The sequence below is a fragment of the Cebidichthys violaceus genome, unplaced genomic scaffold (assembly GCF_023349555.1).
Source record: "Cebidichthys violaceus isolate CVI_PGR_0920_01 unplaced genomic scaffold, fCebVio1.0.p SCAF_9, whole genome shotgun sequence".
NCBI lineage: Eukaryota > Metazoa > Chordata > Actinopteri > Perciformes > Stichaeidae > Cebidichthys > Cebidichthys violaceus.
The window spans coordinates 13,596,080-13,608,770 of NW_027176975.1; the positions used below are offsets into that span (position 1 = coordinate 13,596,080).

General features: G+C 44.0%; 1 protein-coding gene across 1 annotated transcript in view; it reads left to right on the top strand.

Annotated features, from left to right (window-relative positions):
- The first annotated feature begins 1,286 nt into the window (after window positions 1-1,286).
- hmcn2 (hemicentin 2) overlaps window positions 1,287-12,691 on the top strand; it is a 45,377-nt gene continuing 33,972 nt past the window's right edge. The window contains exons 1-13 of the mRNA XM_068703216.1: window positions 1,287-1,545; window positions 3,033-3,103; window positions 3,525-3,683; window positions 4,213-4,335; window positions 9,252-9,423; window positions 9,540-9,646; window positions 9,735-9,855; window positions 9,951-10,214; window positions 10,333-10,477; window positions 10,950-11,071; window positions 11,332-11,604; window positions 12,032-12,173; window positions 12,487-12,614. Coding sequence (XP_068559317.1) covers window positions 1,287-1,545; window positions 3,033-3,103; window positions 3,525-3,683; window positions 4,213-4,335; window positions 9,252-9,423; window positions 9,540-9,646; window positions 9,735-9,855; window positions 9,951-10,214; window positions 10,333-10,477; window positions 10,950-11,071; window positions 11,332-11,604; window positions 12,032-12,173; window positions 12,487-12,614 — 2,086 coding nt within the window. The remainder of the gene's footprint in view (window positions 1,546-3,032; window positions 3,104-3,524; window positions 3,684-4,212; window positions 4,336-9,251; window positions 9,424-9,539; window positions 9,647-9,734; window positions 9,856-9,950; window positions 10,215-10,332; window positions 10,478-10,949; window positions 11,072-11,331; window positions 11,605-12,031; window positions 12,174-12,486; window positions 12,615-12,691) is intronic.

The following is a 12,691-nucleotide window of genomic DNA, read 5'->3' on the forward strand; positions in this document are numbered from 1 at the left end:
AGTGTGTGTGTGTGTGTGTGTGTGTGTGTGTGTGTGTGTGTGTGTGTGTGTGTGTGTGTGTGTGTGTGTGTGTGTGTGTGTGTGTGTGTGTGTGTGTGTGTCAGTCATACTTTGAAATAGAATCTTAACCTCGCTCTTAAATGTAAGTCTGCACTTTTTGGTTGTATACTGAAGTGCATAAAACGGTGATGTCTTGGCATTGATTGGTGGGTTAATAAAGCTCAGTGCCTCTGGGTCTGTCTGCTCACTGGGCCTGCTCAGACCTGCTTTCTGTTTTCTACTCAAGGACAGATTCAAGTGAAGGAGGGTCCAGAGCTTTGACCCGAGACTGCTCTGGCCTTTGGGTAAATATTTGATTCACTTTGTATTTGATAGAAGTGATATCTATAATATCAGTTTACTTATTGCAGCAAATGGAGAAGTTTTGAAGTTAACAGCCATCTTATAGTCTCAAATACTCTGGGCCCCTGCCACTTAAACTTTGGAAGAAGACACTGAATTATTTACATTAATACAATCTAGGCTGGATTCCTCTGTGAGGTCTGATTTCATATACCATAGCTAGACATCGAGTGAATACTAATGAATAATCCAGGTTAGCAATACCGTAAAAAGTGTGACACGTCAGGCTATTCCACCCATTCATATGCCATGTGGAGATTTCTCAGGGTGGGCTATGTATAAAATTAGATTGTGTCAGCTGAATATAAACGATGGCTATTTATAAAAACGAGGCTGTTACTGAGACAATGTTCTCGGCGTGACAAAAATACAGGCTCCAGACTTCGCTGGTAATGTGCGCAAAGCTATTAAAAACCACGTCTCAAGGGGCCCACATCGATTACGGAGAAAATTAAATTGAAGGGGGAGCGCTGGATAGGGTTAAAGTCTGGAAGTCACCGTGGGGTCGAGGTAGACTCACACAAGCACGCGGTCTCACAAAAAAATCAGGTTGAGTGTCGGGAGCCTTTTAATACCCATCTCCGCCCCCGTTTGAAGCGTCAGAGCACCAGCTCTCTCCAGGGGCTCTCCAACACAGAGCCAGTCCACACGCTCCTCCAAACTTTACGCACGGATGTACTCCTGTGGATGTATTTTACTCTGGATTTTTATGTGTTTCAGCTGAGCCGTATTGTTATACATATCTTTTCTACCGATTGGAAGCAGTCCCAGACTTTGAATAGCTTTGAAGTCTAAACTTTTAAAAAGTTTACTAAACTTTTTTTTAATTTTTTTTTATGTGATTCGCCTTATTCCGGCAGACAAATGCAGTAAGTCTATAAAAAATGACCGGTGTCTTAATAAAGTGCCTAGTCTTGGCGCTTTGTATAGGCGCGCACAGGCTCTTGGCAGTCCCCCGGGGTGAGGAGGATGATGGATCCGGTGACAGCGCCTCGACCCTGGCCTTTGTGTTCGATGTTACCGGCTCCATGTACGACGATCTAAAACAGGTGATAGACGGCGCCTCGCGGATCCTGGAGAAGACCCTCAACCGAAGGACCAGACCCATCAAAAACTTTGTCCTGGTCCCCTTCCATGACCCAGGTACTTTTTGACCAAACACACTTTGTTCTCAAAATAATCAGCCGCACAATAGGCACCTATTGCTGTCAGTGTTAAATCTTGATTCTTAATTTCAGTTTGCGAATTAATGCATGTAATTAAGATTTTTGCTTTTAACAAATCAGCCAAGAATGGTCAGAGTGTCTTGCCAGATCCAGGCAACACTGCAGCCTGTAGCCTTCTTTTTGCATTATAAACAATCACAGCATGTAGGGTACATTGCCCCTGATTCTTTTATAGCTATCATTTATATAGATTTACTTGAAAATATCACAGCAAACTGAAACACTTCTCAGGATCTATTACACATGTTCTTAGCTGTTACAGAAGAAGTCCACTTGGACACAGAGCAGCACATTGAAGTCAAAGACATTAAGCAGGAATATATGTGAGCTTTTAGAATGAGGAGTCTGTGGGACAGGTAAGGCTCTTCACCCCCGGCATCTACCCTCATATGAGAAAGCTGCAGCTTGAAAATAAGAGTGCTCTAATGGGGGAGGGTGTTTGAGCACTGATGAGAAGCATATGCTGTCTGCTTGTGTGTAATTACCCCACTCACCCCACCCCTCCCTCAATTCCATCCAAGGGTCCGGAAAACCCTCGTAGCCCCCCAGTTTAGCCAGTCCGGGGGGGGGGGGGGGGGGGGGGGGGCAAGCCTCCACTATTGGAAAATAGATGAATGAGTTAGAAATGTCATCAACTTGACGCATTGTCTGCAAGCTCAGTATCATTAGTCTCACAAATATACCTCAGAATAGTATTTGGCAGTCGGAATAACAAGAGCAGTCACACACAGAAATCATGATGCTCCACCCTACCTGATAAGGCTCTTGTCTGTAATCACTAAAATGAAAGGTTTGTGTTTATAGACATCAGTGTTCTATAGCTAAATCAGTGCATCCTCTATGTATTGGTTAATGTTTACTGTTCCAAAATTTGGCCCCAGAAGGCATCCAAGTAAGTGTCAGGCCCTGGCAGGTTCTTATCCATCATACTGGAGTCTGCTGCTGCTTGAAGAACACTAAAGATGCTGACTACAGCTGCAGAAAATTGTTATCCGAACTTTGGCCAGATTGTAGTGATTTGTGTGAAAGAAAACCTGAACATTGTAATTTTGTCAGTGTACCAATTTAGCCACTCTTGTGCTGTGTGTGATTGATATTCATGTCTCGCACGAAAGCTACATGGCATCACTCTGGTTCTGATAAAGTAGACTGTGGCTTATTTGGGCTTTTGATGCTGTAGATGCTTTGTCTCTGTTCACAGAGACAGAACAACTGCATCCTTTGTTCTCATATAGTTGATTTGTTTGAAAAAACATTCAGAAGAGTTAGACCTAAGCCCTTACTCTGTTGGGATGAATATTTTCTGGCATACGGTATTGTATTGCAACCAAAACATCTTTCTTAAGCAGACCAGATTCAATGTCGTTGGACTCTCTTTTACGATATACATTTCTATTCTCGCAGATATCGGCCCTGTGTCCATCACCACCGATCCAAAGAAGTTCCAGCAGGATCTGCAAGAGCTGTTTGTCCAGGTGGGAACCAGAACACATGACATGATTATTATATTGGACATGGGACCATTGTATTGTTCCCCACTAATCCAATCTACAGCTGTGTGAACTGCCATTGCTTAAAGCAAGTCTGTGCCATGTAACTTCTACCAAACAGCAGCAACTGTGGCCACAAGGGACAATAATGTAATAACGGCATAACGTAGTGAAGAGGAGAGTCATAAAGTCAGCAAACCGGCTCAGAATTATCAGTTGCACAGCAATATGTATCTTAAGTTTGGTAACATTAGTCACCAAACGCCACTGGTCACATCAGACCAAGTAAGGCTGAGGTATGACATAATTGTTTGAGTATAAAATCAGTATGAATGCAGTTTAAAATAAGATATTTAGAGTTTATTTCATCCAGAAGTATTTCATCATGTGTGATTCTATCACCCAGGGTGGGGGTGACTGCCCCGAGATGAGCATAGGAGCCATAAAGAAAGCCTTGGAGGTTTCCCTGCCTGGATCCTTCATCTACGTGTTCACTGACGCCAGAGCCAAAGACTACCGCCTAAAGAGAGATGTTCTGCAGTTGGTGCAGCTCCGGCAATCACAGGTGCAGTCCCAGAAAGTGGACCGGGCTGTGAGCGTCTCATGAATCAGGGTTGTAGAGATGTATATAATGTTGGCAGTCATTTATCCCACATATGAGGGAGGTTCTTCCTTTGCCACAGCTACAGTACAAAAAACATGTATTCAAACATTTCATTAGTGTTGTTTAACTCTCCCATAATGATCTAAATGTTGTTTAGGAGATGTTAGCAGGAAAAGGGTTAAATCTGAAGGTTTAAAAACAAGTGCTGGCCCACAGAGTTTTAAGTATCTTTGCATTTATCACACGCTGTAACAAAAGGAATACAATGTCATGCTGGGATAGATCTACATTCCAATGAAGCTCCCTGACGCTAAGCTAAGGAGAGGAAAGTCTCTTCAAAGTTACTTTAGTCTCAGCCTACATGAGGCATGACAATGAGCATTAGCGTCACTTTGGAGTCAACTGAAAAGCGAGATCATAGAAAACAAACACTGAACTGTAGTAATCCTCTTAACTCATCCTGCCCCCCACCCCTCCCCTCCGTTCCCAGGTGGTATTTGTGTTGACTGGGGACTGTGGAGACCGATCTCAGCCTGGCTACAGGGCATATGAGGAGATCGCTGCCACTTCCTCTGGACAAATCTTTCACCTGGACAAGCAGCAGGTCAACGAGGTAAGAGCATGACGGGGTACATGGCAGTGCTATGGCTGTGCTATGGCTGTTACCTTCACCAAACCCTCATTAAATCTGTATATACATAATAAGTGTATTAGTATCAAATAAATCCTACTGATCCTACTAATATAAAGTAGAATACAGTTTATATGAATAAAGCTTATATCTCCTAATAATGAAGGACTGCAGAAGCAGAAGAGAAACAACCCACTATTTGACCCACTGATGTAATAATAGCAATTTCATTTGGTGTAATCAAATGATTACAAAGCAGATATTAAACTTCCTGTTCATCTGATACGGTTGAGTGACTGTTTTATGTTGGAAGCAGCATGTAACAGAAGCCCTGTCTAAGAAGCCAAAGACAGCAGGGCTCACTTCCCCCGGCAGATGTAAAAGAAGCCAGAGTTTCCTCTGGAAGAGACACTGGTATCCTGCATGTCAACACAGGAGATGGCTGGGCAGCAGCGTTGAGCTGGAGCCAACAGCTCTGCTCACTGGTGGCCCACTGACCCTCTGAACTCAGATGTGTTTAAGTGTGTGTGTGTGTGTGTGTGTGTGTGTGTGTGTGTGGGGGGGGGGGGGGGGGTCTGTTTCCTGTTAAATCATGCATGCATGTAGCTATACAATGCCGGTGTGTGGGGCAGCTCGGTTCATTATCACTCCATAATACTGCCAGCTGTTTAAAACCTTTTGGACCCTAGACCGATTTTTAGGCCCTCAGCTCGAAAACAGCATACCCATACGATAATGAGTGTAGCGTTGCAACTGTAAGGGCTATTTTAATACTTTTAGTATTAAAATAACCCTAACACTTGTGAGATGTGTTGATATGTGTAAATATCAGTATATCTGTTACTGGTTAAGAGTAAATTAAGACGGCACACAGCACAAATTGAAAATTCAAATTTTCAACTGGAAAAAAAAGCAATTTCAGGATATTTCTTTATCAGAAATTATGTAGATACAAGCTTTCAAGCTCTCCCAGATCATAGAACTATATGTTGAGGGTCTCTAAACAAATTTTTACTTTGATAAAGTGAAGCGTTATCTAGTACATCTTGATCTAGTACGGAGAGGTCAAACAAAATGTAATCTTGTTCCAGCTGTTTCATTGTAATTTTATATACTATATAATTATAGATTTCACTTCTTTTATCACTAATAGTGTTCAATCTATCCATATGCAGCAGTTTGGCATCATTTTGAGAGCCTGGATCCTCTCTGAGACTGTTAATGTTTGTTATCCATGGGATTTTCTCGTCTGAATTCCAGTTTTTTTTTCTTCCAGGGCCTTTCAGCCTGTGTGAAGGGCCGATTTGACCCAATGAACATTCCATAGACGCGTCACAGCCTGCTCTGTTGAAACAACCCAACGTGACTTTGATTGACAGAATCCTTTAGCCAATCAGAAAATAAAAACTACCAGAGTGTCAAATTTCTCAAATCCGATTTGCTGAGACGTATAACCCTCCCCCTTCCGCTAGCAGGCACACGAGGCACACGACGGCAGCGCCAGCTTTGAATCCACACATTAATTTATTTATTTTTTTGCTGCAGAACATCTCAAAGTAAGGAGCTGGTTTATGATGTGATCGATTATGCGGATTATGATGATGGCTTTGTTTTGTAAGTAAAACTGCGAGGCTGTGTCGTAGCGGAATGTGAAAAAAATGGCTGCGACCGTCTGGTCGCTAGCGATCTCCGGAGCTAACGGGTGTTAGCATTGAATTCATTTTTCAAAACGTTATTGGCATAAATGTGGTGAGTGGGTCTGCCTAGGGGGCGCTATATTGATTGTGTTACTTGGTATTATACGTAGCTTTGTCATATGTTGTGTTTGGAGTTTGTACAAACAGCTGAAATGACTTTGTAGCGCAGGAGCTGCAGTTTGAGCAGATATGCGGCATCATTATATTCGTTACTGATGAGTGCACGTTATGAGTGGATTCATTTTTGGATGCATGCGTTGCCCCCGCCGGTGGGGGCGCTCGGGTCAGATTGGTTATAAGGAGTGTTTGAATGTGATATTTGTGTTGCTGTATTAAGGGAATAGGAGACCAAACTCACTTGTGCCCTTACACCTCCACCCCAGATGACTTTGTGCTAAAGCAGCCTTTGGCATGTTCTTAGTATACTGTTACATGTAAACATGTGCACACTTATGAATACATTGATCTTGGATCCACATTGAATTACTGTATGCAGTGGGTTTTCTCAACCTGTGTGATTATAGCTCTTGGGTGGCATGCTTTTACCAAATTAATGCAAATCCTTTAATCCTCAAAAACCTCAGAAGTACTACAAATCTAACCAAAATATTCCCTTTTAATAGCAGTTTAATAAAGTGCGGCCAAATGAAAATATACAAAATCTTTTTGTGGTCTCTGGGGGCAGAGTGGAGAGAGAACAGACTGCTTATTTGAGTCTCTAATCCCAGGATACGATCTGTCACGGCTTCCCTCTTTCCAACACAGCTGCCTAGTGAGTTGGCTCCAAGTCCTTAAACAACAACTCATTGTCAGTTCTACATATCGCACTATTTATGCTCTGTTAAATTTGACCGATTATGATCAACTAGAGTATCTGCTAATGAGCGTAGACAAAGCCTTGTTAATGTGCAGTCAAACTTGGACCATGCATGATATGTGTTCTTTATGGTAATGATGCCATCCTTAGATGATGTTTCGATGATGAGATGTTTAAGCTTCCAGATAATGGCTCCTGTGATGTTTTCTCACGGATAAACAGGGTTTTAAATATGCATGTAATGTAGATGTGGTTTATAACATAGGATATGGCCAGTGGTTGTGTGTTTCTACCTGGCAAGTTGCACATACACTCAACCCAAGTGCCTTGAAGAGTCATTTACAACATGGCCCTTATGGTTTTCTCATTACGGGGATGCAGTAGTAAGTTTAGGGGCTGCTAATGGTTGTCAGACATAAAATCCAAAAGTCCAGGTAACATTTATCCTCAGTTGTTTTCCTGAGTGCGCTAAACAAAGGCACCATTTTTGGTGTAGTTGCCTCCTCTAAAATAAAGGTCCACTTTTGATGGGCAAAGCCTTGGCAGGTGTGTCAAAACTCCTACTGAGAAGATAGCAGGGGGTCCATCTGGGCCTGATTCACACTAATAGCCTTGATTTGTAGAGATACATCTTCCTGCAAATGTCAGCAGTTGTGGTGTTTAAGCCTGAGTAAAGACTAAACTGACCCCTCACAACTGGGAGGTCTGCAATCAAGCTGCTGTGCTTGAACTACTGCACGGCCACGTTTTTCTTTAGCAGGTAAAGCACCTGGACGAGTGAGGGGAATACAGCATCACTCCAGCCTTAGCTAACCCTTCTTCTCTGGCCCATCTGTCATGCTTCTATGAATAGCAGAGGGGGTCCTTCCTGTAACAGCCCTGTAAGTCTGTTCAACTGAGACATGCCGGATGAGGTTTCACAGGACTTAAGATCCTCTGCATTCTCAGTGGTTGATACAAGGAGTGGCTGCAGAACTCAGCGTGCTCCTCCAGACCTACCATGGCCCGGACAGCAAGGCGTCCCCTCTCTGCACTCCACTTCCTTTTATCTGTGGTCTGAGTAATGCCTACTCCTCTCTGCTCTCTTGCATAAGAAATGGACTCTATCCTGAGGCAGATGTAGGTCACTTCTTCACAGTTTACTGCTCTGCTTGTGATGTCTGCACATGTGGCAGGCATTACAGCTGTTTCCAGTTGTAAAATGGCGAGAGGAACCAGCTGCTGTCAGCACCCAGTCGACCTGATAGACATGAAGTGGAGGGCTGATAATTAAGTCTTTCCTTGTTTCAGTTTTTGCTCATTTTTGTAAATGTCTTAAAATGTGTTGCCATTGGCTCCGTCTCCAAGGGCCCGCTAAAGAAATGTTTCCAGTTTGTTTCATTACAAACGCAGCTCAGCCATAATGCCTCTCCATATGAAGTCAAAACAAATATTAGACAGCAGTTGCTTGTTAAGCATTTAGAAGATGGAAGACTTTTGGTCAAGTGCGGCCTCTGAAATGAGACTCAAAATACCGGTGGGCTTTTCTGCTTCTGTTTTCATTTTAGAGAAAACAAAAGAAAAACTGTATTCGTACTGAAACCAACGATTATACCAAGAAGGTCAAGCACCTGTCAAAACTGAAATTCTATATTGTCTGATATTTCTCTGTAGAGCCTCTGAGGGACATTATAGTCTAAGTCATGATTGTTTTTGCCATTAGATATAATCAAACTGTCCACTATTATTTCAGAGTTTGGGTAATCTTTGCTCTGAGTTTTGGAATGACTCATTTATGAGGTGAATCTCCTGTAATCCTAATGTGTTGTTGTCTGGCCTCATCTGGCTTCTTAAGTTTTATTCGATTCAACAGAAGAGCTGTGAAACAGCCAGCCGTTTCTGTCCATAAATGATCCAACACATTAGTCAGGTTTATGCTGTGGAATACACAGTTGAAGTGTATTTCTAAAACAAAGGCACCACTGCTTTCTATTCTGAGGAACAAGCCTCGTGATTCATGAAAGCTGTGTTGTAGGAGGGGGATTGCTGCCTGACAGACTTCCACAGTGAGAGACAGTCCTCTGGGAATACATGCTTGAGAGTGCAGAAAACTGTATGTTATCAGTTTGACAGTTGAGCTGTTTCACTTTTCCTTTGTTTAGGCAAAATCCCTCAGAGGAATACTTTTGCGATGAAAGAACAGTCCGAAGACAAAGAGCAGCCTGCTGCTCGAGCAGGGAAGGGGTTGGTGGGGGGGAGGCACAAGTGCGTCCTTCCTGTCCTCGTCCTGTCTTTAAGTTGAGAGGCGATCCCCGACAGTTTGCATTTGATGGATCCCAGCCTCACCCAGCAATGAAAGTGTCTCCTCCAGCGTAACACGTCGCTCTGTTTTTTCCTGCTGTCAGGTTTTAAAGTGGGTAGAGGAGACGGTTCAAGCCATGAAAGTCCACCTGCTGTCCTCCAACCATGACAGTGCCCAGGAGAACAAGTGGGAAGTGCCCTTCGACCCCAGCCTTCGAGAGGTCACCGTGTCACTCAGTGGACCAGCACCACAAATCGAACTCAGAGATCCTTTCGGTAGACAACTTATTATTACTGTTTTCTTTCTTGCTATATTGATTAACAATCTGTTCAGTGCACCCAAACAAGGTAAGACAATGTTACGTTGAAAAGCTCCTGTTCTTGTGTTCTAGGTCGTGTAGTTGGTGAGGAGCAGGGCCTGAAAGAGCTGTTGAACATCCCCAACTCTGCTCGTGTCGTCAACCTGAAGTTTCCCAGACCTGGGGCTTGGAAACTGAAGGTACAGCTCTGCTGAAATATCCATGAATATGTTTCTTTGACTATTTCATGACAATGGCCTAATTTAATACTGTACTTTCTTTATATAGGTGAGCTGCAGTGGGCGCCATACTCTGAGGGTCACAGGAGTCAGCAATCTAGACTTCCGGGCCGGCTTTTCCAGTATACCCGTTTCAGAGTTCAACCACACCAGAGGAAGGCCAATAAAAGGTGCCGGATATGTTTTTGTTAGCTTCTTTATTCTTATTTGACTGAGAACATGAGCAGACGATGACTTAACGACACGATCTGTCTTTTTCTCTCAGGACTTCCAGCCCATGTTTTGCTGAAATGTACAGGCCTGAAGCCTCCTGGTCAGCTAAGCCATGTTGAGCTCATGTCAGGCTCAAGTCGCTCCCTACGCACGATCCCCGTGCCTGTGCCCTCTGACCTCGGCCAACAAGGACTGTGGAGTCTCCCGGAGTTCCGCACCCCCTCACAGAGCTTCTTCATCAAGGTGACGGGCAAAGACGAGGAGGGCTACCGCTTCCAGAGGCTGTCCAGTGTCTCCTACACCAACATCGTTCCAGGCAAGACATCCCCCTCACTGCAGACACATCTCGCCAAAGTCACTCAGTAGTGCAGTGTCTCTCAGCACCTCATCAATCTTTCTGGTGACCTTTATTCTTTGTTTTCTCTCTTGTGTAGATCCCCCAGCTGTAAGCATGCCTGATGTGGTGAAGGGCTTCTACATGCAGCCCGCTGTGATTGGCTGCTCAGTGGAGAGTGACATTCCCTACAGGCTAAGATTCACCAGAAGTGGGATTACACTGGGAGAGGAGAAGTTCTTTCAGTGAGTCTTTCCTCTGTTAGCTCAGTACTCTCCAACATTTGGCACGTCTTCCGGATTCAGATTCCTTCAGATGCTTCAGCTTAATTCGCCCATTACCTGCTGTAAAAAGGCTAATTAGGTCACTCACTACTCTAACCAGTGAGCATGCCTGTAAAGCATTAGTGCTGCTTGTTGAGTTTTATGGGCTCATCTGTCAGGAAACATGTATACAGTCAATTTTGTAAACATTACGTATTCGATTGTGTCATCTTAAAAAAATGTAACAAAGCGCCTATTCTTTCTCTGTGTTGACGCTCTGCTTTGAATTACATTCATGAAGTGAAGCTGACTTGTGGTGAAAACTGTTTTGTGTGTGTGTGTGTGTGTGTGTGTGTGTGTGCGTACCAGTGATGCTAATTGAATGTGACGTAAAATGGGATCTTGTTGCTATTGTCGTACTCCAGTCAACGAACCAACCGTGTCTTTGTATCAGGGGTTCTGCCACGGCATCATGGGAGATTGCCCATGCATCAGCTGAGGATGAAGGCCTGTATGAGTGCATAGTGCAGAACAGCGCAGGACAGGGACGTGCCTTAACACAGTTGACTGTTAGAGGTATGTCACACACGTACAACAATGCAAGCACACACACCTCCTGAGTCGTCTTGCCTGCATGCATCACAGTCACAGCAAGGCTTTGAAATAAGTTCCAGCCATTCTTTGTCTTAGATCCATGTCTAAAACACTGACACAAAGCTTGATACAAAGCATGCCAGTGCAAATGTTTGTATTTAAGAGTAAACTATTTCTGGACTGTTAGTTCACCGCTGATAACACCAGTTTGATGTTTTGGTTGTGTTTCCATACTAAAACAGAGCCTTCTCCGGTCTTGAAGCCTGCAGTGAATGCAACTTCCTCTGTGGGAGATGTGGCTGTGCTCTCCTGCCAGGTGGAAGGCTCCATGCGCCACAACTTGACCTGGTACAGAGCAGGTCGTACCATCCGTGCCCGCGCGGGGAGGGTGAAGTTGCTGTCCGACGCGTCCCTGCAGATCAGCGGGGTGCAGACTGAGGATGCTGGGGAGTACCACTGTGTGGCCACCAATGCCCACGGAGACAGTAGAATCACCGTATGGCTTCTCGTCCCAGGTACGGCACGATACCCTGCAGGTCATCTGCTTAAACACTTACCACTCCGAGGGCCTCATAGCTCCTCTCTGGCCCCCATCATCTGTTTTCCATTATTGGCTTAACCTCCTTGCTGTCGGAATGAGCCACTTCCTCGTCAAAAAATGTTCATCATTAGCCAGAACTAATGCTTGTTGAAAAGTGTGGCTTCTACTGTGGGCACACTTACAGATATTTGTAATGGATTTAAAAAATAGCCAATTAAATGTAAAAGGTCTGTACCAATGATGTCAGACATAGTAAGTGCTGGTAATTTCATTGTAGCCCACATTATTAGAAGTCTGTTGTTGTTAAACATGTAATGGAGAAGTTGTAAATTACATCATGCAGCGCTGACAAGGCCCTGAGTCATCGACAGCATTTTGCCTCTGTTTGACTCCAATTGTAGAGGCTCCTTCTGTGGTAGTTCACCCTCAGGGCCAGGCTTTCTCCCGAGGGGACGAGATCCGCCTCGTCTGCTCAGCATCCGGCTCCCCTCCTCCCCAGCTCTTCTGGAGCCACGGAAACATGTTCCTTACTAATCGGCAGAGGTAAGGGAACTCTCAGGCCACTCAACACCTCTGGCACAGAGGACTCAGAGAGTCATTACATTCCACTTTAACTACATACGTAATTGCCACATCTTGTTTGAATCACTTCGGAGATTTACATCCACTGATGTAAAATCTTTTTTCCAAACCACAAGTACTTAATATGCCTGTGTAAAATACATATTCAAAGAAATATTTCTCTCATGATACCCAAGAATAGCAGAAAGGGTTAGAGAGGAATTGACGTTTTTACATCTGCAAATATAATCGTGAAGGGTCAACAAACATTCATTTTGTGGATTGCATGATACAGGTTGAGTCAAGACCAACATGGAGTTCTGGTCATTAGAGGGGCCCTCCCAGAGGATGCTGGGGACTACACGTGTTTGGCAACCAATGACGCTGGTTCTACCTCTCAGTCTGTGTCACTCACTTTTGCAGGTAGATATTGCAACAGATGTTAAGGGTGCCATTGTGAAGACATGCTGTTGTTGGAATGATCCTTTTTACCATTTGGA